This window comes from Natrix helvetica (assembly GCF_964273705.1).
Source record: "Natrix helvetica genome assembly, chromosome: 1".
Lineage (NCBI taxonomy): Eukaryota > Metazoa > Chordata > Lepidosauria > Squamata > Natricidae > Natrix > Natrix helvetica.
The window spans coordinates 313,081,866-313,106,442 of NC_138548.1; the positions used below are offsets into that span (position 1 = coordinate 313,081,866).

The 24,577-nt window shown below is 38.9% G+C and overlaps 1 protein-coding gene across 2 annotated transcripts in view; it reads left to right on the forward strand.

The window, feature by feature from the left end:
- The window catches only part of TPRA1 (transmembrane protein adipocyte associated 1), a 37,621-nt gene extending 16,815 nt beyond the window's left edge, over positions 1 to 20,806 (forward strand). For both annotated transcript variants that reach the window (XM_081939511.1, XM_081939512.1), the window contains exons 2-11: positions 470 to 660; positions 770 to 902; positions 5,830 to 5,916; positions 6,644 to 6,716; positions 9,070 to 9,149; positions 10,908 to 11,018; positions 11,224 to 11,284; positions 12,416 to 12,518; positions 15,572 to 15,652; positions 17,907 to 20,806. In XM_081939511.1, the coding sequence (XP_081795637.1) occupies positions 482 to 660; positions 770 to 902; positions 5,830 to 5,916; positions 6,644 to 6,716; positions 9,070 to 9,149; positions 10,908 to 11,018; positions 11,224 to 11,284; positions 12,416 to 12,518; positions 15,572 to 15,652; positions 17,907 to 18,141 (1,143 nt within the window). In that variant the 5' untranslated portion in view covers positions 470 to 481 and the 3' untranslated portion in view covers positions 18,142 to 20,806. The remainder of the gene's footprint in view (positions 1 to 469; positions 661 to 769; positions 903 to 5,829; positions 5,917 to 6,643; positions 6,717 to 9,069; positions 9,150 to 10,907; positions 11,019 to 11,223; positions 11,285 to 12,415; positions 12,519 to 15,571; positions 15,653 to 17,906) is intronic.
- The last annotated feature ends 3,771 nt before the right edge of the window (positions 20,807 to 24,577 follow it).

Sequence of the window (24,577 nt, forward strand, 5' to 3'; positions counted from 1 at the left end):
GGTTCTACCTGGAATAGCAGTACAGAAAATATTTAGGAAGCAAGCCATGTAGAACTTTCAAGATTAAAACCACTATTTTGAATTGTACCTTGGAACTTGTTGAATGCCAATGTAGCACCTGTAACAAAAGTTTTACATGGCAGTAACAGGTCCATGTGCGAGCAATCTACCAACCTCTGAAAATACTTTAAATGAGACTTTAAAAATAATATGATGTGGACCAAATTACAATAATTTGTGAAGTGCATAAGCTACCTGTTCCAGTGCCACCTGGTCTTGTGCCCATAGCTGTCCCTAGTCTGTTCTTTGACAAATGCATCAGTCTAACTCTCCTGATCTACTAGTCAACACAGTCAAAACACATAAGGAGTATGTGATTGAGAAAAGTTCTGTGTATTTTTTTAAAAGAAACCCCTCATGTAGGATTGTTGGAGATTTATTTTATCTTCTTTTGGCTCCCTCTCTCCAGAACGGTGGCAGAATGTCAGCATTGGTGACATCAGCACCATTATCTGAGGAGGATAATGCCACTTATTCATCTGCTCCCACGGCAGTGACAACAGCTGACATCCTGACAACACCTTTGTTTTTAAACGCTACCAACAGTACTGTGCCACACAAATGCTTGGTGCTTTTGTATGAGGATATAGGCACATCCAGGTGAGATGCTATTATTGATGGTTTCTGTTTATTCTTCTGAACAAGGTTCTCTGTATTGCCAGCAGTGACACAACACCATTTGAATAAGGTATCTTTGTCTTGTTTTTAGAGTTCGTTACTGGGACCTTCTGCTATTGGTTCCCAATGTACTTTTCTTTGCATTTCTCCTCTGGAAACTACCTTCTGCCAGGGCCAAAATCCATGCCACTTCCAGTCCCATTTTTACCACATTCTACATACTGGTAAGTACAAATTTATTTTCAAAGAACCTGGGAGATCTGTATCAGTGGTGGGATTCAATTTTTTTTTACTACTGGTTCTGTGGGTGTGGCTTGGTGGGTGTGGCATGACTTGGTGGGTGTGGCTTGGTGAAGATACTGTAGGAAAGGATACTGTAAAATCTCCATTCCCTCCCACTCCAGGGGAAGGTTACTGCAAAATCCCCATTTCCTCCCAATCAGCTGGGACTCAGGAGGCAGAGAATAGATGGGGGCAGGGCCAGCCAGAGGTGGTATTTACCGGTTCTCCAAACTACTCAGAATTTCGGCTACCGGTTCTCCAGAACTGGTCAGAACCTGCTGAATACTACCTCTGATCTGTATGTATGTATGTATGTATGTATGTATGTATGTATGTATGTATGTATGTGTGTGTGTGTGTATATATATATATATATATATTTTCACTTGGCTCCTTTCAGATTAGTGAAAGGGCTCAGGAGTTGCTAATGTGTTTGGCAACTGTCAGCATTAATTATCTCTCTACATAGGGTATATTTTTTATTTAGGAATGAGACATTCTTGTGACTTAATCTGATCATTGACCTGCTTGATATTTCTTATGCTATTTCTGTGTCTTTTGCGTTTCTGGAAAATCTGACCTTTTAGAGAATAGCAGCTAATCTCCAAAAGGATAAATGACCTTATTGACGCTTCTTTAGTTGTTAACTTGATTTGACATGGGCAGTCACATTTTGCAATTGAACTTAGTAACACATTAGCTGACTTATTCTCTGTCCAGTGCCTGGCATTTGTTAGCTAATATAATGCTCATTATTCAAGAAGATAAAAGAGAACAGCCTCTTTTTCTCTTTTGACCTACTTTCTCCTTGCAAAATTGTTCTCCCTTTAAAATAACTCCAGATATTAACATATTTTAAAAATATAAGTAAGTTTGACATCTCTATTTTTCTTTTTTGTTTCCTAACTTCCCTCCCTCTATCCTCTGCTGGCCGATCTGTGGCAATGCCATCCAGTGTGGATGGTAGAGAAGCGGGGAATTATAGGTCAGGAACGTGTGGAATACCTCACTTTGCCTTTCTCTGGCCTAGACCAAAAGACACGTCAAAACCCTGACTATCAGTGCCATCGTTGACTAACTGAATGAGTTGAAGGCTCTAAGAGGGAATTGATAAGTCCATGTTTTCTGATGTTTTTTTAGTTGCACAATTTCTAGATTGCCACATTTTTAAGGTTATTTCTTGTTAACAGTTGCAAGGAGATTAGAGAGGAATTTAAATGAGAAGAAAAACATTTCCTTACCCTTGCCTTAAAGCTTCTAATTATTATTCTAAGTGAAAACTCAGTTAACTTTGAAAGATTCCACTTTTAGTGTGATATATATGTTTGTGAATCTCTCTCTCTCTCTCTCTCTCTCTCTCTCTCTCTCTCTGTGTGTGTGTGTGTGTGTGTGTGTGTGAGACTGTGTATGTGTGTGTGTTGGGATAACACTTCAATTATTTTGGCATTTATGATACTCTCTCTTCCCATTCCCTAAGCAGTTTTGTTCTGCTTTACAGTTTCTTTACCACTTTTGCATAAGAATTTCTTCTTCAGAAAATAAGGAAGGAAGGGATTTGCTTGCCTCTTGCAGAAAGAGGATATTGTATTAGCCCTAGGCACAATGAGGGAATGAGGCATAGTTCTGCCAGTGGATAGGTGAAACAGTCTGTAGAGGCAATAGCCTCGAAGGCCCGGTATTAACAGGAGGCTGGTATTTCAGGTGAGTGATGCTTTTCTTACCTGCATGGCTGTTGTCATGTCTGCTAGGTTTTATGACACAGGTATGGCACATGTTCCAACATAGAATATGTAAAACCTTGATGGTATAAAATTCTACTTACAATAGAAGAGCAAGGAATAATTTAGGAGCTGTCTTCCTGGAAACACTACAGGGTTTTTTCTTCTCTGTGGAAAAGTTAAGTGGTTAGAAGGAACTCAGAAATCACAATCTCTGAACACAATGTGAAATTCTGTCCACCCAGGAAAACCGGACAAAATTGCATATAGGTAGGCATTCTGGGACAGGCAATATCTTAAGGGGCTTGTCCTAATCCCAGAGAAATGGCTTCTCATCCTGTAGAGTCAATTTAGGAGAAGTAGTGGAACTCATTAAGGCAGATCTCGGATAATACCTAATGAAGCAACTGTCATTCCTTTTCCCTCTGCCGTTTTTTCACCTGCAGTTCTGTCACACTTTCTGGTTTTCTTATGTTTACTGAACTTGTACTTACTTCTCTGCTGGATCTTTGGGAATTTCTGCTGGAATTTTTTTTTTTCTGGGAGTGGCTTTCTGAGTAATTTCCTCTTTTTAAAATGGATTTATGAAACAGATTCAGTCTGTCTCCTTGCTTTCCAAAGGCCCTCTTTGACGGCTTCCTGTAGATCGTTTTTGCCATTTACTCGTTTACTCAGCAAAATGTGCGTGCTGCTTTTTTTCGGGCTTGCAGTATTTGTTAACTGAGTGTAATGGAAAATTTGGAAGTGCAGCTCTAGTAAAAAGCCACAGGTGAGAATAAGGAAAGGTGTTTGGAACTGTATCTTATTTAGACCTTAGCTGAAGCTTAGCTGCAGAACTGAAATGACAGGTCAGAACAAAGACTAAAGCGGCTCAGAAGGAAAGCAAAATAGGTAACCTACAGCAGAGCGATAAGAAATTGAAAAACAGGAAATTGAGGCAAACAAAAAGAGACTTTAGAAGTTCTGTGACAAAGTTGTATTGCTTTGGAATTGCAGGGGTGCAGTCACTAAACACAATTTATAGACATTGTGTGCAGGATAAATGTATAGCACTGCAGGCTGTAAAAATTATAGTGAGACATTTATGCAAGTTTCTACTTTTGAGGTTAATCAAATGTAACTTATTAGCCTTTACAGCATTTCTGGTCCTATAACATTGGAGGCATTTATCCTGTAGGGATGGCATTCTGCAATGGCTGTGAGATTGCCTAGCAATGTAACATTTCAGTAGTGATTGGAAAGGCAAGAATATCTTAGAGAGAAAGTAGAGAGAGAAATTTTACTGGTGCGGCGTTAGAAAGGATCCTGTAGAGTCAACTTAGGAGAAGTAGTGGGACTCAGTACATGCTATAAGTATACAGTATATACCAGTACTTCCTCATATACTGAGGAAGCTTCATGTCTGTGAATATTGTACAGATGTAATCAATAAATGTCAGCATATTCACTCTGTCTCTGACTCTCTCATATATGTGTGTGTGTGTGTGTGTGTGTGTGTGTGTGTGTGTGTGTGTGTGTGTATACATGTATATCTGCCTGTCTGTCTTACAAGGAAAGCATATATCATGGTGTGCTTTGGTGAGTAAGGTTGAGCAAGGAATATCCCTTAATTGACAGTGCTTTCTGAGACCGGACATTCCTTGTGTGTATTCAGGTATATCTTCATAGACTGAAGGGCCTAAAGTGGTGGTGGACAATTATTTTCCCAAAGGGGCCACATGAGAAATTGGGCTGTTATGGAGGGCCACTGCCCCACTACCACCACCACTGCAGGCCAAACAAGGACAGCAAAGGGCCAGATGTGGCCCATAGGCTGTAAAATACCTATGTCTGGCCTAAAGAGACTTCTTCCAAGTCTCATAACTGTAGATACAAGGCATTGGTTGGTTGAGCCACAAGACGTCTGAAATTCTGGTCATAAATGCCCTATAGACACCCTGCTATAAGTGGGGCAAAGTGCCGTCACCAAATTGTGGGGCTGAAAAACTATCCAACATAGAGTGAGAAGAGTGCCAAAACTGAGCCTATAATGGAGACTTTTTTGATTTCCTGACTGTGACAAATGAAGTGAAAACATTTATCTGTAATCTAGATATATATTTTGTATTTTTATCTCTTGTGTTCTTACTGAAATGTGATGTGGTTGTGTCATATGATAAATAATAATAAAATAATGAGATACTGATGGGCTTTAGCAAAGGTTAGGTTAGATTTGAAAGAAGCCCAATTGCTTGGGAATTATTTATTGTTTATTTTTCCTATTTCTAAATGCTTTTGCATCTTTTTTCTTTTAGTAGATGACTTGTAGAGTATATCCAAGCTCAGATGTTTATTGATACCTTGTGGGAGTGACTGTTGATATCTACAGTATTTATAGTATTAGAATATAGACAAGCATCACTATGCTTTAAAATGTTATTAAGTTTAAAATCAAAGAAGACAATAAGATAATGAAGGAAAATATTAGAATGTGCTGAAATGAACAGATTAACATTAGCAATTAAGGAGAAAGAGCAAACTGAATATTATATGATTTGGGAAGTATTTTACCAACGGTTGGAGAATAAAAAAGAAGTTTGGGAATGAAGAAAGTTAAAAAATAAGTAGACAATACACTTGGATATAAATAAGATGAAAACTGTTAGTATGTGTAGGATGAGAATAATGATGTTTAATGTTAATATGATATTATTTCTAGAAGATATTAAGAAGAAAAATGGAGACTTATATAACGTTTAAATGCTCAATATATCATAATACTAAACTTTGGGAAATAATGTTAATATGAATGTGAAAGATGTGGCAAAAGAGGAACGATGTTGCACAGAGATGTTCATATCCAGACGACACACCGCATAAGGAAAGATGGGATGTTTATTTTTGTAATTGAAAAATAATAAAACTCTTTATAAAAAAAATATAATGAAGTGTCTTAAAAAACTCAGCCATGAAGCATTTCTGTAGCTCTTAATGAAAAAAAAAATCTACTATAGGTAACCTGATGCTTATTTGTCTATAGCTTTCCCACTTATAGCATGGCATCCCATTTGTTATTTTCTCTACTGTCTTAAGTTCTTCCTTTTAGAAAGGTATTCTCTATGTGTTAGCTCTGTACAATACACTTCTTTAATTCCTAGCTGTTTTCTTCCAGGTGTTCGTGGTTGCTGTGGTTGGGATTGCTCGGGCTGTTGTCTCCATGACAGTCAGTGCTTCTACTGCTGCTACAGTCACTGACAAGGTGAGATCAGCTTCAGTTTTAAGAAGTAGATCTAGGTTTGATCCCTTTCCCAATTTCAGTATTGAATTCAATATTAACTTACAATCAGATATGGTAATACAGCATATGCTCAAGTATCTGGCATACACATCTCAAAGAAAAGTTGGAAACTTCAGTTAGATTACCATCCTTATATTGTTGGAGAGATTCAGAGGTGGTCAGAATATAATCAAGGTACATTGTGGGTAGGAGGGATCCACTCAAACAGGGCAAATAATAACTAATTTAGAATGAGTTGTTAATGCAATTTATGGCTGAAAAAAACACTTGAAAGGAAATGTCAAAACATGAAATGCAAAGCTGAAGTTTATCCTCTTGAGTAATTGCAGCTAGAGAAAAAAAGCAACATACGGTAATAAGAATTACTTTTATGTTCTCAAATTGTTGTGGCCAAGGGAACAAAATTTCCTGAGCAATAATTAGGAATTTATTGCTGCCTGAATAATTTGATAAGCACTTATAGTTGATATATATGTGCAAAAAAGAAATTAATGTTGATATATCATAGCTGGAGCCTACCAATAGTTCTTGTATATGATAGTGATTATTCAAATAAGCAGAAACGTGCATAATGTATTTATTTTAAAATGGAGAATTAGTGTCTTTTAATGTTGAAATTATTAGTGCTGCACATTTACCCTCTTTGGCTTCCTGAATTTGACTCTCTGATCTGTGTTGTCATCTCTAGATCCTGTGGGAAATCACAAGATTTTTCCTTCTGGCCATTGAGCTAAGCATGGTGATTTTGGGCCTTGCATTTGGTAAGAAGTCTTTCTTAGTATTGTAGCTATTCTTATTTTTTCCTTTTCTGTAAATTAAAATATTAGGTGGTAGTAAAATGCAAAATTAAGCAGTGATCAATTTATACAAGAAGTAGTATTTCAATATAATATCTCTGCATTCAAAGAATAGGTAAATAAGTAGTAGATGACATCCAGATAATAAATCATAGTGGCACAGTGATTAGAATGCAGTATCGCAGGCTAACTCTGCCCACTGCCAGGCGTTCAATCTTGACTGGCTCAAGGTTGACTCAGACTTTCATCCTTCTGAGGTCAGTAAAATGAGGACCAAGGTTGTTGGGGGCAATATGCTGATGTTGTAAATCACTTACTTAGTTCTGTAAAGCACTATGGGACAGTATGTCTAAAGACTATTGCTATTTTTTTATTGAATAAAACAGTTTGTTAAGTTATTGATTCTGTTCCAGTTTATTTTTCATTTCTATACCATTGCCCCTTCTATTCACAACAATACTTTGGTGTATGTTAGACTGAGAGAGAGCAAAAAGGCCAACTTATAGTGAATTCATGGTTTGAACAAGACCTCCAAGTTCTTCCTCTGAAATTTGAAACGCTGCCCTACTCTGGCTGAGAATAAGGCATATGTAGTCTTAAATTTCCTTAAAAAGAAAAACATCTTGCAATCTACCCACCCCGCATTTGCAGCAGTGTCTCCATATATATTGCAAACCTTTTTAAAATTAGCTTTTAAGAATCTTCTTTTCACCAAAATTTGAGCCTGCATCCAGTCTTAAAATAACAACAAGCATAGGAATCCACTCCAGGATGACAATATCCAATCGGTAAGGAGGGTTACTATGCAGCTCATATGTTGTGTCACAGCTGGAATAAATACAACAATGAATGAAATCATTTTAAAATAAGGCTGAAGAAGCTGCAAATCCTGGCACTGGGCTTTCAGATTATCTAAGACTTGTGATTAAACTACTGGCTGCACAATGTGTTATTTCTAAAGATGTGCAAAATGTTTCAAATTCAAATCATTTCAGGTTCGAAATGCATTTTACATTTGAAACAGAGCGAGAACTTGTTTTGACCTTGAAACACTTTGCCAAAGGGGGGAAACAGTCCATTTTATTCCAAAACAAAAGAATCTCCCCTGAAATGAGGCATTTTGAAACCGAAGAAGCAGAATGTTCACACTCGAAATGTTTCACGCACACCTAAGTATTTCAGATGCTGATTTCATGCCCTCCAATTAGCTGGGCTATAAAGTTTATCATTCCTATCTTGAGAATATGTATATTGGGGGTGATGGGCATTGTAGTTCAGCACATCATGATGATTACCAGATTGGGGAAGACTATTTCAAAGTAAGGTGTGATAGTTAGACTTATGATGCCTAAGGTTTGACAAAATCTGTATGCAAGACTGATTTGTACTAGAAGCTACCATCATCATGTAATGTTACCTGTAGATAGCAGGAGCTAATCCTGCCCCTCCCTTGCAGCTCCCTGTGATTCTGCAGGCAGGTGGAATACAAATAGGCTGCTTGTCCCATGGGCTGCTCTCCCAAGACATTTGAATTACTCTGCTTTGATCCTTACCTTTTCATCCTGAGGATAGCTTGAGGAGATACTTATTTGGTGTTGGTTAGACAGGGTACATTGCGTATTCTTTGCGTGCACAAATCAATGTTTTCTAGCTTAGTGCAGCTGGGTGAAGGATGAGTTGAAGGAGAAAAACCTGACCCTCTTTCAAAGTGTGTTGATATAACAATTTTAAGTTTTCAAGCGTGCTGATGTGTAATGCTCATACCTTAACTCTATGCTGCTCATCTCTGCACCAGGCAGTGTAAGGGAGAAGCTCGCTTTATGCAAGATCAGTATTGCTGGATTGGTCTGAGGGTCCTCTGATCCTCAGTAATGGGCAATCTTGCACTATTTATTTATTTATTTGCAAAATATATTGGCCACCCGTCTTAACATAGGCTTTTTAAAGGACCAGCATCCCCTTCCCTTCTTATGTGATGCCTTCCCTCACAACTGCAGTGCATAACATAGTCCACATAACAAAAAAATTATGAGGATTATTGGGATTGATTCATTGTAGGTTTTTCAACCATGGGGTGTTTGCTAAGCTATAATGGCCTCTTTTCCATATAGTACCAAGCCATGGTACTCTTTTGTCACCCAGCAGGATTACACTGAGTAAACCTACAGGTTTGCAGTTCTATGACCTGTAAATAGTAAAAATGAATTCTGGATTCTTGGATTTAGAAGCTTAAAAAGCTCTGAGTAGATTGATGTGAGAGGCAGGCACTCTAAGCTGTTCAGGGCTTGACTCAAGAGTATGATCTTCGTTCAATTAGGCCACCTGGAGAGCAAATCCAGTGTCAAGCGTGTCCTGGGTATCACCACTGTTCTGTCGTTGGCCTACTCGGTGACACAGGTAAGCATCATTAAGGCAGAAACACTTGCCTGTCTAGTTTATGCTCTCAAGGAAAGGCAATTATTCGGTGCAAAATTCTAGGAGATGGTTTAATGTGAAATAAAGCTGGAAACCACTTAAGTGTTAAGATATATTTTGTGATAAGTTGGGAAGAAAATAATCTTCTTGAATGTTATTTTGAATTCAAGAATCCAAGTTGATAAATTGCACTAAGCCACGGTTAGCATAATAGTTTATTGACTAAACCACTGGCAGACATCATGGTGTACAAATCACACAGGCTGGCTTTGCATGAAGCGCTAACTAAGGTTTCATTACTATACTGCCTTGTCTAATGCTGGTAAGAATAAGGCAGAGGTCGGTTTCAACCAGTTCGGCTGAGTAGGTAGTAACTCAGCCTGCCACGCCCCTGTACCGGTTCTATTGGCGGCACCATAAGCGCTGCCATCTTGTTTTCTGCTTCTGCACATGCGCAGAAGCAATTTTTCAGTACCGCGCAAGCGTGTGTAGCATGCATCAGCAGCACCCGCAGTGCTTCCCTCAGCAAACCGGCAGTGGCAGCAGCTCGAACCCACCTCTGGAATAAGACATCTAACATGCAAACTTTAAGATGTTGAGAGGATTGAAGTAGAAGCCAGTGATTCTCAGGCCAGAGGTAGCAATTATGTAAACATACAATAAGTGTTTGATATCTAAGCCATTGTGCATGCTGCCAAGACTCTATTAATTTGTGCAAAGGGCAGGAGAAAGAAGCCAGAAAGGAGAGTGAGTTAAGACCATCATCGCTCTAAGTATCATCCTACCCTTCTCATTGAAAGTGGACAACCTGTTTTTTCTGCTGGTTTTAATTTGCACAGTTTTTGGTGCTAAATTTTCTGCAGGACTGCATCTGTCCCCTGAGTTAGTCTAAAACGTTTGATCATGCCAGGAGAAGCAGCTAGTTGTTCCTCATTTTCAGGTGCTGGGGGCAGGAGTTGGGCAAACTAGCTAAGTGTTTTTCCCATGATGTGGCTGACTTTCTGGAATTATCTCTCATTAGAGGTCTGGCTATCAGCTTCTGGAAAAAGTTAAAAATAGCGCTTTTCTGGGGGACTTTGGGGTTTGGATTCCATATATTATGTTGGGATGTTTTAATGTATTTATAAGCTATGTTTGATTATTGTGCTTTATTTATTATTGCGAATTACAGACAGCGTATTACAATTGTGGTAGGATATATATCTGGAAACAAAGGTACAAGGGACTAAATAGACTGTTTTGTAGGACATCATTTTCTCTGCCATGAAGATTCTTTTGCAGCCAAACTATGAGATTTCTGTTTGGTATAGAAGAAACAAGTACAGAAGTTGTAAAATCAGGAAATCAGTGACTTCCTGTCAAATCCTGGTCAAGGTTAGGGTTATGTTAAATATATAATGTTACTTAGATTGTTGTAGGTGCCATTTTCTTCTACCATAACTATTACGGCTTTTTTTTTTTAATTTCACCAAGCAACATGGGAACAATGTGAAGTACATTAATGGAATCTCATTTGTGTCTGTCTCTATCCTGGGAATTAAATCCAAAGGATAACATTGTTCCAGGTACAGCAAATAGTCCGAAGCTTCCATATCGCAAAATAGGCTGAGAGATGATGTGCGATGCAAAGCGCTAGCTTTTCGGTGATGCCTCTTCCTCGGGCACTTCAGAATGAAAACAGGAGCATTTTTGTAAACGTTTGCAGAATGTCCTTTCTCATTGCTCCCTATCAATTTTCAGGGAACTCTGGAAATCCGTTATCCTGATGCTCGACTCTCAGCAGAAGATTTTAATATTTATAGCCATGGAGGAAGGCATTTCTGGCTCGCCAGCTCTAGTTTCTTCTTTCTGGTAAGTAGGAAAGTAGACTATTTTTGAGCACCAAAACATTGGCATTTTTCCTGGATAATTAGAATTGCCTTTTTTAAAAATCTTATCAATATCTTGTTAAGTACAACAATATAGTCCCAAAGAAAATAAGGCAGGATCTTGGTTACTGTCTGTCTGCCATTAACAGCTTCTACATCCATCCATCTGCTGTTTCTCTTCATGATAGGTTTATTCCTTTGTGGTGATGCTTCCCAAAACTCCCTTGAAGGATCGTATTTCTCTGCCATGTAAGTTACCTTTTCTCTCTTCAAGCTAGTCTGTTTTGTCCAGTTCTGCAGTGTTAAGAAGGTTTCTGTACTTCCCAAATGCAGGCTGCTGCTGCTGCTGCCTTGCAGGTCAAACCCAGGCATTTTCTTCTTTAAAGATCTAGGGCAGTGGTGGATTGCTCTTACCGTTGCTACCGGTACGATGATCGTCGTCTGTTTATGCATGCGCTGGACGTGCACTGAGCACGCGCCGGGCGTGCAATGCACGTGCATGTGCAATCCACCGCCCCTGCAACAACCAGCTGCTTGTTGGGGCTATCGCAGGCACCGCATGCTGTGCACATGTGCACAGTGTGCCTTTTGGCATAAATACAGCCATAGAGCGCAGGCGGGCCAAACCGGCACCGTACTGGTACGCTCTCAGCTGCTCCAGGACACTACCAGTACCCGCAGTAACCCACTACTGGTCCAGGAAAGTGCGCAGGTGTAACTGTAGTAGCACTGAATCCCTTCTTCCCTGAGTTTACTGATAACAAAAACATTCTCCAATCTGGGGAGAGTTACAGAAGTTGGCACTAAATGCAGTCATCAGCTTAGTGACCTCAGGGATTTCTGCACTTGAGATAAGTTTTTTTATTTCACGGGGGGGGGGGGGGGCTGAGATCCTTCCTGGGAAAAGCAAATCTTATAGCACATGAAATCTGCAAAAGAGCACATATTTTGGATCACCTTTATTTCATGTCGGCTAAAATATATCCTTGGTGAGCGAAGCGGCCGTGCCAAATGACACCCCCTTCCCCTGCCTCAATTTTACAGTTTCAAACAGTGGTTACATGTAGCACGAAATATGTAATTGTGGTCTTTTGTTAACTTTATAATGAAGTTAACCTTCAAGTGCCGTGGAAGAAATGAAATGGATGAGTGCCATTCAGGATGGCCTTTGAGACCATAATAGGAAGAAGCAGTAGGAGAATGAGCAAATTCAAATTGTGTTAAAAATGCACATAATGAGATGGTCCAATCATAAATGGAAAGTGCTGTGAAATTGGCATTTTGTGCTCAAGTGCTTTCAGTGCTGGGTTTACTGTGTTCTCTCTCTCTCTTTTTAATTCATTCAGTAAATTGTTGTTTCTGTCCCTTGTGTTTTTCCAGCAAGGAAGAGCTTCTATATCTATGCAGGAATTCTTGCTGTGCTCAATTTAGTGCAAGGTATCGGCAGTGCTTTGCTCTGTGCAGGTATCATTGAAGGCTTATGGTAGGTATTCTGAAGTCTGATAGAGCCATAGAAGCATCAAATGACTTTTGGGTGGAGACAAACAGTTTCCAGCCAATTTTTCATCGAAGATTAGCTTTTTCAGCACAGACTCTGAAGTTACCGAGGGACAGCTCTTTGCCCATCCCCATCGTGCCCTCCAGGGTGGTCCCTTGAATTCTTTTTTTCTGCCATTGCATATGGAAGCTATCCAGGGATGGGTTCTGCCAGGCACTACTGCTGGTTCGCTCGTTTGCGCGCTGAGCAATTAAAATTGTTCTGTGCATGCGCAGAACTGAAAAACAAGATAACACCGCCTACGGCGCTGCTCGGGGAACCCTTTCAGGGGCGTAGCATGCCTGGTTCGCTGCTGGTTCCAGTGTCCCAGGCCTCCAAACCACTACCAGTTCGGCCAAACTGGGCTGAACCAGTAGTAACCCTCCACTGAAGCTATCATTTCTGCCCCAGGCCCTTTCCTCCTTTTGATGGGGAGTGAATTCTGTTCCATAATAGAGAGTAAGCACTGTAGACTGATTCCTAAATCTCAAGTCTTTGTCCTTCTCTTATCTTTGTAAAGGTCAGTGGGAGGAACTCAAGACATTTGGTCCCTGTTGCTTTGAGCACTGCTTTGTTTAAGTAGGCTGAACCAAACAGTGAGTCAAAGATCTCCCCCTTTATTTCACATGCAGGGAGAATGTTCTAGGGAGCCTGGAGTAATTCATCTGGCGGCATGCTACCTTCTTGTACTTGTAGTTGCCATGGCAAATACATTAATTTTTCATCTTCGTCCTGGGAGCATGTGAGAATCTTCTCGCGGGTTTCTTAGGCCAGCAGCTCTTCCTTCCCTAGTTGAAACTGAGTGACATTGGAGCTGGGGCGGCACAGGCAGTCAATTTGATCTCAACGTTGTGTGTGTTTGGCCTTAGGCCAACCTCCCAAAAAACTGGTCAGTGCAAATAACAAAGGGGAGACCAGGTTAGATTGCGGAGGCAGGTCTGATCCACTAAAGAGGAAAAAAAGAAGAGCAAAAATTGAGACTCCCACAGAAGACCCCTTTTTTCCCTGTAAAAAAGCTATTGATACATTTTTTTCCTATAAAAGAATGGTTCTTCCTCATGGATTTGGGAACGGCACTATCAAGTACACTAGGAGCATTGGCTCACTTCTTACAAGAAGCCTATTTAGCAGACCCCCTGTGTAGGTAACATCATTTAACTACATTTTCATTCTGAAAATTATGTATCCCTTAATAAAGCTTACTCCAAGTAGTAGTGAAGTTAGCAACTGCTTATTTCTGTTAAAGTAACAGAAACAAGTTAGCAGAACATGTGCAAAGCACTGAGAGGCACCATTGAGAGCCACTGTCTGGCTCTTCCATATGGAAAATCTGAATTACCACATTATTATTTATTATTATTATTATATTCAGTTCATGCCTACTGCAAACACCTTGCTGTCAATATCCTGATACTGGCGATAGATTTAACGAAAGTGACAAACTTAAACCGCAAGTAAAGTAGGTGCTAAATGGAGTAGGAAGGGGCAGGATTCAGACTTCGCTTTAGTCTCCTACACAAGTAAGGTTGTGAGCATGAATTCACAAACTCAACTACTCATGGAAAATAAACCAGTAAAGGAAAAAGGAAATGGAACCCCAGACTTTCTTGCCATGACTGAGTTTGATTATCTAAAACATTGATATAGTCACCCATCTTACAATAAACACTGTTAAAAACAATGAAAAACGTGAACTGTGGAAAAATAAGTAGTTTTTAAGGAATGGCATCTACTGGTACCCAGGAAGCAGCTCCCCTCAGACACAGCGCCTGCACCCTGGGACAGAATCTCCCCAGAGCTTTGCTCTGCTCAACCCACCTGTTATCCGAAAAAGCCCTAAAAATATGGCTTTTTCCTCAGCCTTGCATTGGGGTGGCAGCAAGTTGGGCATCATAGAGAAGATTGGTTTTTTTTTTAAATGTTCATTTCAGGTAATTGGGAATTTATTTATTTATACACACACACACACACACTACACGTGGGACCCGGTGGTTCAGTGGCTAAGACACTTGAGTTTGTCAATCAGAAAGAATCCCTAGCGCTGCGTAATGGAGTGAGCTCCCGTTACTTGACCCAGCTTCTGCCAACCTAGCAGTTCGAAAGCATGTAAAAAGTGCAAGTGGAAAAATAGGAACCACCTTTCGTGGGAAGGTAACAGCGTTCCGTGCACCTTTGGTGTTTAGTCATGCCAGCCACATGACCATGGAGAACGTCTTTGGACAGCGCTGGCTCTTCGGCTTTGAAACGGAAATGAGCACCGCCCCCTAGAGTCGGGAACGACTAGCACATATGTGCGAGGGGAACCTTTACCTTTATATATATGTAATGTTGTTTTTTTCCTGTTGGAAATTTTGTAAAGCCCCCCTCCCGAAGTTATTTTTGGAATGGGCAGCCTAGAAATTGGCTAAATTAAAAACAGCTTAGTGTACGACAAGTGTACAACTTTCAGTAGCCCTAGGCGACCCCCTCCCCCTTTGCTTTAAGAGAAATTGGATGTGCTTTTGTACTCATTTTGTGGTACAAGAGCAGCATTCATTTATTCCCTAGTAGTTGGGTGTAGATAGCCTTATAGCTGGAGAATAATATTGTGATTTGTTTCGAGGATATTTCGATTGGGCAATTGCTGTGCTATGATGTAACAAAAAAAAGAAGAGAGAGCCCTGATGGCCCTAGGCATTATTGAGGATAGATTTAGTGCAGTCATTGAACTGTGTTTGTGGCCCCTTCGTCCCTTAGGCTGTGCAAACACTGAGATAAAAGACCTTTTTGTGGTAAAACTCTGAAAGTATCTTAGCCACTCTGACCTTGACTGCCCGAAGGCCTTTGAAGGAAGAAGCCGGGCCTGGGAACTCTCTGAAAGCATATATTTACCAAGCCTTCTTTCTTGGCTTCTCCGTTGTCATGGAATGCAAGCCTTTCCTGAAAACTGAGCCTGTGGCAGGCATGTTAGCAGTGTAGAAGCAGATGCTAAATGTTTTTTGTGTTTCATCTGTTCACAGCTGTGTAGATGCCACCACCTTCCTCTACTTCAGCTTTTTTGCTCCACTCATCTATGTGGCATTTCTGAAAAGTTTCTTTGGGTAAGCTTTTTCATTTATTTTATTACAGTCCCTTGATTTTGGTTTTTTTAATGTGTCCAGGGATGTTTAGACTACAGCAGACAAATAACTTCCTCATTATATAGTAATTGAACTGAAACTTCCAATAACAGCAATGAGAACAGCAATTTAAAAAACTGTACAGGAAATCCCCTATTTTCCACCATAGTTGGGACTAGAATTTCCATTGCTTAATGGAACCATAGTTGTTGTGTGAGTCACGTCTGATTTTACAACCTTTTCTGATAGGGTTGTTAAGCAAATTGCCGCAGTTGTTAAGTGAATCATATGGTCATTAAGTGAACCCGGCTTCTCCATTGGCTTTACTTGCTGGAAGCCAGGTGAGGAGGTCACAAAATGGCGACCACATAATTCCAGGATACTGCAACCGTAAATGCATGCCAGGTGGCCAATCACACAAATTTTGACCAAGTGGATGCTGCCATGGCTATAAATGTGAAGCCCAGTTGTAAGTGTGAGGCCCAGTTGTAATTCACTTTTTTCAGCGCTGTTGCAGTTTTGAACTGTTGCTAAATGAATGGTTGTAAATTGAGGATCACCTGTATAAATCAATAGCGGGTGTCAAACTCCCGGCCCATGGGCCGGATGTGTCATGCTGGCTACGCCCACACCCGGTTTAGCGAAGGGGGAAAAACGTCCTGATACATCACGTGACACAGTCGTGACAACATGAGTTTGACACCCCTGATCAATAAAATAATCTCAAAAATTAAAATCATGTAACCTTTTAAAATAACTTTTAAGTAACTTTAGCAAAATACTTTTTTTAAAAAAAGCAGAGTAATCTGAAGTTAATCATTTGAATCTATTCTTTATCTAAAAAGTTAGAATATTTTAGTTGGGTTACACTGGATGTTTTTAAGAAGAAATTGGACAACCATTTGCCTGAAATGGTATAGGGTTTCCTGCCTGAGCAGGGGGTTGGACTAGGTGACCTCCAAGGTCCCTTCCCAACTCTGTTATTGTGTTATGTAATTTAATATGTAATTAATATATTAATTATAATTTTAAAAGAAAATATAAGATGAAATAGTGAAAAATGCAACTAGTTTCTAAGTGCTGTAAATTCAAGTTTTCCATTATGTCAATGTTTCACGGTCTTGTATTTCAATTCTCAAAATTTCCCAGCCAGCAACACATATACATTATGTTGCTCTGTGAAATAGAGACAATAAGGCCATAAAAAAATAAAGTGCAGTTTAGCTAAATTGGTGAACAGAATAAAGCAATTCTAATTCCCAGGGTTAATAAATACCAGGAATTCTTTTTGCCAGTGTTCTAAAAGAATATCTATTGAATTTAGACTGCCATCTAGTGGCCACATGGGGGAATTGAGAAATACTTGAAATAATTTAAATTGCTCTTAAATTGCTGATCAATTATTCTGCCTGTTTTATGTCCAGGCAGATTTGTCCAGGACTTGCATATTTTTTTATAGTTAGCTTTTGATTTGCTGGAAATGTATTTGTTGGATTGCTTAGTGAAAAAGAAGAGGGTTCCTGAATTTAATGGACAAACCTCATCAGCTGGTAATCTCCCTATTAAAAGGGCAGACGTCAGCCTTTTTTTCTGCCTCACACAGCTGTTCCTTGTAGCAGATAGCGCAGGGAAATAATGCCGCAGGCATATATCATTTTTTTAAAAAGCTGGTGGTAATTAACTGAGAGTATAAAAATGAGCATTCTGAATCATTTTCACCATCTTTGAGGGGGGTATTTTAATTAATTAATTAATTCTAATTCCTATAGCTGCCCATCTCATATTTAACTCTGGACAGTTTACTCTGGGTGGTTTTAATTTTAATTACAATATACATAACGTGATTTTTAGAGCAAGCAAAGCATTTGTCTGTTTTATTACTTGATAAGTCAGTGGAATCAGTGGAACAGCTTGCCTCCAGAAGTTGTGAATGCCCACACTGGAAGTCATTAAGAAGATGTTGGATAGCCATCTGTCTGAAACGGTATAAGGTTTCCTGCCTAGAAGACCTCCAAGGTCCCTTCCAACTCTGCTATTGTATTGTATTGTATTGTATTGTATTGTATTGTATTGTATTGTATTAAGTTAGATATAAGTATTTTCATGCCTGCTAAAGTTAGATAGTACCAGAGCTTCTTGTCCCAGTGCTAGGGGTATATAGCACACCAAAACTTAACCTAATTCAAATAAAGACTAGAACTAGAGGACCTTCTCCTTTTCTTTCTCACTATTTTAGGTCTGAACCGAAGATCCTCTTCTCCTATAAATGCCAGGTGGATGAACCTGAGGATGTTGATGTGCATCTTCCCCATGCTTATGGGGTAGCCAAAAAAGAAGGGCTAGATTCTGGCTTCTATTCCAACACTCAGATTGACACCACGGCATACCTGGACGATGTAGCTTCCATGCCGTACCATGTGGGCAGCATCAATAGCATTGACAGTGATCGATGGAAAGCCATTAACTCCTAAAGGCAGATGTGGTTGAAAGAATGACTTCCTCTTGCGCCCATTGTTCCATTCAGATAATCTTTTGGAACTCTAATGTGTTTGTCTCCTCTTTCATTGGAGGTGTTTTTTTTTTCTTTAAAAAAAAAGATATTTAAATTCTGTATGGAACATAAAATTGGCAACTGTAGTCTTCCTGGACAATACTCATCTTTGTGAGACAACATACAGATCAGCTTCATTTCAGACACGCATAAATGCTGACACTTCATATTCTTGGCGTTCCAAATCTACATGGTTAGACCATTTGTCACCTTTTGTTCGTGATACAATGCACATTCTACTAGGAATATTGACTGTTCCTTTGGATATACACCCACACACAAACAATTTGAAATTAAGGTTGGAATGCCTTGTTTGCATTTTATTTTTTTTAAGGTTTGATTTAGTTATTTATATTCCCAGCAAGTTCAAATTCCCAGCAGTAATCTTCACTTTGGAATTGGAAGATAATAGCATAGTTCCTACATTTTGGGCAACTGACCTATGCTTGAAATGGAGATGAGAGAACTGTAGAAACTTTTGAGCATCTCATAATTCTTCCCAGGGAAGTTGGGAGTATATTTTATATTTTAAAAAGAACTTAACCTTGAGAAGGAGAGGGAAGAAGAGTAGTCAACAAGGAGAGGTCTCTGGAACATGTTACTGTGCTACTGAACTACTGTGATTTATTGACATGCAGGCATGTTTCGTACACTGTATAATTTTCAGAATGAGAATGTGGCCAAGTGAGTGTTATGGAATTATGTACTGTAAGACCAACAGCACTTCTGTGCAAATAGGATTGGGTAGGGAGAAAATGGCGTGGATGGAAATTCTAAAATGAAAAGGATAGAAGAGCAAATAGAAATATTTTAGGAACCTGTTTTACACAGCTTGCTATTGATGCCTGGGATGGCATCTAAATAGAATACAAACCTGAAGTGACTATGAAGTCTAGATTAAAGACAAGCTATTTATATTAGTTGTGGTCTGGGCCTCAAGGTTAGGACCATATTCTAAGGATAATGTTGACCTGGTTTTTCTGGAATCTTTGGTAACTTGGCTGATGATTGCATTAGTGATGTTGGTAATGCCTGAATTTGGAAGACTTCTGAGGACTTTTCTGTGAGATTAGTAAAGTAAAAGAATGTTAATTTCTTTTATTATAATGAAGATGTTTCTGGAAAGAGAATAATATAGGATTGAAGGCAAGAAGAAAAATGGCATATCTAAAATGTTTTAAAAAGCTTCCATTTTGTGCCCATGCATTAGGCCTAGCTTTTGTTGTTAATGTTCTTGCCTGTAAGGTTAAGTGGAAAATGCATAATTATGGGCACCCTTAATAGTGTGCGAACTGTGGGTAAAATTATTTGAATAGAGACTGGCTAGGAGGCAAATGTAGGCACAGCTAATTGGATTTAATATTCCATAAAATAAGAATGATAAACCAGAATGTCTTTTTCCTGTTGTTACAATGGCATTAATTCAGGATAATTTATGCTACAAATGGATGAATAAGGTTAGGATTCCAGAAACTCACAGCAATTTTCTTTGAAATTCCAGGATTTGTTTTAAGGAAACCTCTTTAGAACTGAGGCACAAAAAGAAAAATTAATATTTTGCCTACTGAATGCAGACATGCTCTTCCCTTTTTCCTGAAAATTCTGCCATTTGTGATTTCTGCTTGCCAAGCCAACACCAATGTATACAAGACCTTGATTTTAAGAGTTTCAAAATGATCTAAATTAAGAAAAGAAGACTAGTACTTACAACGGCTATATGGATGTGTTGTTAATGAAGATTAGCATGTTTGATATGATGGAAAACAAAAAATTGTCTTCAATTTTGCTGTTGGCCTGGTGTTAGCAGCATTATTGTCTTGTGGCAAGAAATCTTACATAATTTGTAATTGACACCTCATTAATCTTTATGGTGTTAATTGGAGTTAGGCTGGTGGAAACCTCTGTTCAGAAATGAGAATTTATTGCAGTGTTATGTGAGCTGGATCATACAAAACCTGTATTCCCAGACAGCTGATCAGTTTTTATTAATTTCCCAATTCCCTACTTCTATAGGATATCCCAATCTCTTTCTCCTCCCCAGCCAGAATGCCCCAATATCTTTACATGGGCTATTCTCATTAGAGTGGATTGGTGTTATAGACCCACAGATCTGGAAGGAATAAAGTTGGAAAAACCTTCAGGCACGTTATGTTGCATGTGCGAAATGAAAGGATTCTTAATATGAAGATGGATATCTTGAGTAATGTGAATCGGGGCCAGATGACATTTCAGATACTTTTTACTTAACCATGTTCCGCATCAAATATCGGTCATTCACTCAGCTACTATCATTTCTCCACTGTAGAATCCTGTTGCTCATCACCATGATGACTTGATTGTTAAACGCCTCTTTATATATCTACCTTTGTCTTCTGCTGCTGAGAAGAAACTGCACTAAGTGAAAGAAACGTCTTCTTCCAAGTATACTGATTTTAAAGTGTATGTAGATAATGCCTTCCATGTTCAGAGCAAAATACCACCCACAAACGGACAATGTTTGTGGAGGTGAATGTATTGCATGTCTCATGAAATGTTGGAGCAAACTTTAAAAATAAAGCTATGTATATTTTTGTCTGTAAAATAAATGATCTTTGACATAAATGAAGACCTCTCCCCCAACATAGATAATCTGCCTGCATGTCCCCATATTTTTCTGCTAATCCCCCCCCCCCCATATTCCAACCTAAAGTAGCCTGCTATACTGTTGTGAAATGCTTTTATTTTAAGGGAAAAAAGACATTGTTAAGTTTATTTTCTTCAAATCTGGCTCATGTTTTAGGGCGGTGTTTTCAGATTGTGATCACACCTTCAGATAGGGCTCAGTGTCACATCAGCTGAAAACTAACCGGGTTTGATATCGTTTAAAGTTATATTAAACAAATGCCCTTGAAGATGAACAATCTTAAACCTTGTTATTTATTTAAATATAAATTGATACATACATTGAAGAAGGAAACAATCACTATATTACAGGGAGTCCCTGACTTACGACCATAATTGAGCCCACATTTTTCATTGCTAAGCAAGTCAGCTGTTAGGTGAATTTTGCCCCATTTTATCACTTTTCTTGCCACAGTTGTTAAGTGAATCACTGCAGGTATGAAGCTAGTAATATGGTTGTTAAGCAAACCTGGCTTCCCTGTTGACTTTGCTTGTCAGAAGATTGCAAAAGGGGATCACATGACCTTGGGACACTGCAACTGTCATAAATACCTGACAGTTGCCAAGCATCTGAATTTTGGTCATGTGACCATGGGGATTCTGCAATAATCGTAAGTGTCAAAAATGGTCATAAGTCACTTTTTTCAGTGCCATTGTAACTTCAAACCGTCACTCAGTGAACTTCTATTAGTTGAGGACTACCCATACTACTTTTTGGATTTATATGTGAAACAGATCCAGTTTAGGTTGCTTAGCTAGATATAAAGAGGTTCTGGTAAAACTACCCTTTTTTTTCTCCAGTGCTTGCTTTGAGTAAGTCTCTCTAGCTCAATAAAGTGAACTATTTTTGAAATTCCTGTCTGTTTATTAAACTTCTCCTTCATCTTCGTGGATACCAGGACTGTAGAAATATAAAATACTACGATCAATTAAAAATGGCAGTAACTTCACTGGTCCATATTTAAACATCTGGATAAATGAAAAAGTATAAAATCAATAGTTGCAAAATTGGTGCTGATGGACAACTGAGAAAGCAATACTTCCTTTAACCACAATAAACCACATTTATCTGGTTGTCTTTGGCTATGGGATACAATTATTGGGTCCTGCAAGCTGTTTTTTGACTTTAAACAGCAATACAGTATTTTGAATGGGGCATGAAAAAAAAAACCCTAGATAGCTAGTACTTTATACTAGTACTTTGTTCCATTATTACTCCGAATGGCACAGAATATAAATTCAAAACAATAAAACATACTATAGATTGTATTGTTTCTTTTAAAACTTGGGTACCTGCATTTGCCCTGGGGCTGATAAAAAAGTGATCCCGAATTTGGGGGAATCTAACTTTGCAAGATGGGTTTTTTGCTCCTCCCAACAGTACAAATCCTGAATACTTAATGCAAACTAAAAATGTATATTAAGAGGGAGGGTCAAGCCTTCAAATTGGGTACAGAATAAGAGATATAAGACTTAAACAAGAGAAAGCATTGATCATAACTAACATTCCACAAGTGGCAAGTTAATGAGTTTCATCACCCTCATTCTCAATTGAGTTTCTTAATGTTTGCAATCATATTCAAGGACTTCCAGAATCGATTCACTATTGTTTAATTGTTTAACATAATCCTCAATGTCCAATGACAGATTTGGAAGAAGAAGAGGAGGAGGAGGAGGTTGTTTAATTGCTGAAAAAGCTCATTCTTGTACAGTAAAACAAGAGAAATGGCATTGGCTAAAAAGAAAGTATGGTTCCCTGAGCTTCAAAAGGAGGCACGAGTGTCATGTTAAAATCAGTTTTATGAACAAGCCTATGAATCCAGATTGATAATATTAAAGCAAAATAAATAAATGCTTTAGTCTGGCTGTTCTGATTAGATTTCTGCATGGCAGTTATTATTTTGGCTGAAAGGAAGATAGAATACATATTAGATAATAATAGCCATTAAATCCCTAAGTTTTTACTGATGATATTTCTGTATGTTCTGTACTATCTGAAGTTTTCAGGTTGTTTTACCAGCCCTACTTTGTTTTTAACTATGTTTTTATGTATTTATTTGTGTCTCACCTTTATTATTTTTACAACAACTCAAACACACCCTCCTCATTTTATTTTCCCCACAACAACCCTGTGAGGTGGGTTGAGCTGAGAGAGTGACTGGCCCAAAGTCACCCAGCTGGCTTTCATGGCTAAGGAAGGACTAGAACTCTCAGACTTCTGGTTTCTAGCCTGGTGCCTTGACCACTAGACCAAACTGGCTCCTTTATGGGTTGTGAGCTGCTCAGAATGATTCTATGAGATAGGTGGCCAAATAAGTCCTTTAAATAAAAATAACATAAATATGGTAAGGGTAGAGATGGCATATTTCCAGAGAGTGGGCACCATCATGGAAAAGACAGGCCTCCTTGGTCCTGTAAGATTACATGGTTCCCGCCCTATTGGAGTTGTGGGACTGACATATACCCTTGGAAGAAGGTGGCGCAGTGGTGGGTTTCAATTTTTTTTAGAACATCTTCTGTAGGTGTGGCCTGCTTTGTGGGAGTGTCTTGCTGGCCATGTGACTGGGTGGGAGTGGCTTGCCAGCCATGCGACTGGGTGGGCGTGGCCAACTTGTAAAATGTGGTGAAACTCACTTAACGCTCTTGCCTAGCAACCAAAATGTTGGCTCAGAAACTCTGGCCATTTGAAGCATGCAAGTCTTAAAGCTGTCAAGTTACAAGACCCTTGCACCCCTAACCCTTTAGAAAAAAACCCCCAGGGGTGTTCAAACTTGACAGCTTTAAGACTTGTGGACTTCAACTCCCAGAATTCCTCCTCTCGCTCTTCATCTTGATGATGTGCGGATGGGCGGGGGGAGGGAGCTGGAACCGGTTCTAAACGGCACTATAGATTTGTGGAACCTCTTCTATAGAAGAAGTTAGAACTGGCAGGAACCCACCCCTGAGGTGGCCCAATAATAATCCAGTCCTATGCTGTGTGGGGCTTTATAGGTGGTAACCAGCATTTAGTGTAGATTGCAGAATTACAATATTGAGTAACTAGTCTTGCCACTGCATTTTGGACTAGACTTGTCTGGAATTAGGTGTTTTTAAAGGTATGTAAAAAAAAATTAAACTGCTTGTGGAGGACGGGGAACCACTTTAATTATTAAATTGATAATTTTACACACAAACACACAGCACACTGTTGTAGGCACTAGCTAGCCCTTTAATTTTGAATTTAAATAATTGAATTTTATTCTTTTCATGTAAATATTGAATAAATATTGAAAGTTTTCTTTATACTGGTTGCTATGGTGATACAAGACCAAGTCCCTTTACAGATTAAGAAATAGACTGCTCCTAAACCTACAATTAGCTGCTTCATGTACTCAAACAGATAACAAATATTCTATTATTTTGCATTGGAGGCAGTTAGCTTTCATTATAATACACCAGCTAAATGTTTGTGCTTTGAATGTGCCTTGCATTTTGAAACTTCAATTTTTATTCCTTTTCAAGGTGCTATCAGGAACAACAGAATCAAATAAAAGGCATTTATATTCATTATGACTTCATAAGCATTCTGGTTGCCATACATGGTGCCAGTATCTCAAATATAATTGTTAATTTGTGTTGGAATAGGCACAAATGTTCCTCCTTCCACTTTTTAAGATAATATGTTTTATCTATTTTTAATTGCAAAATTTGATGGA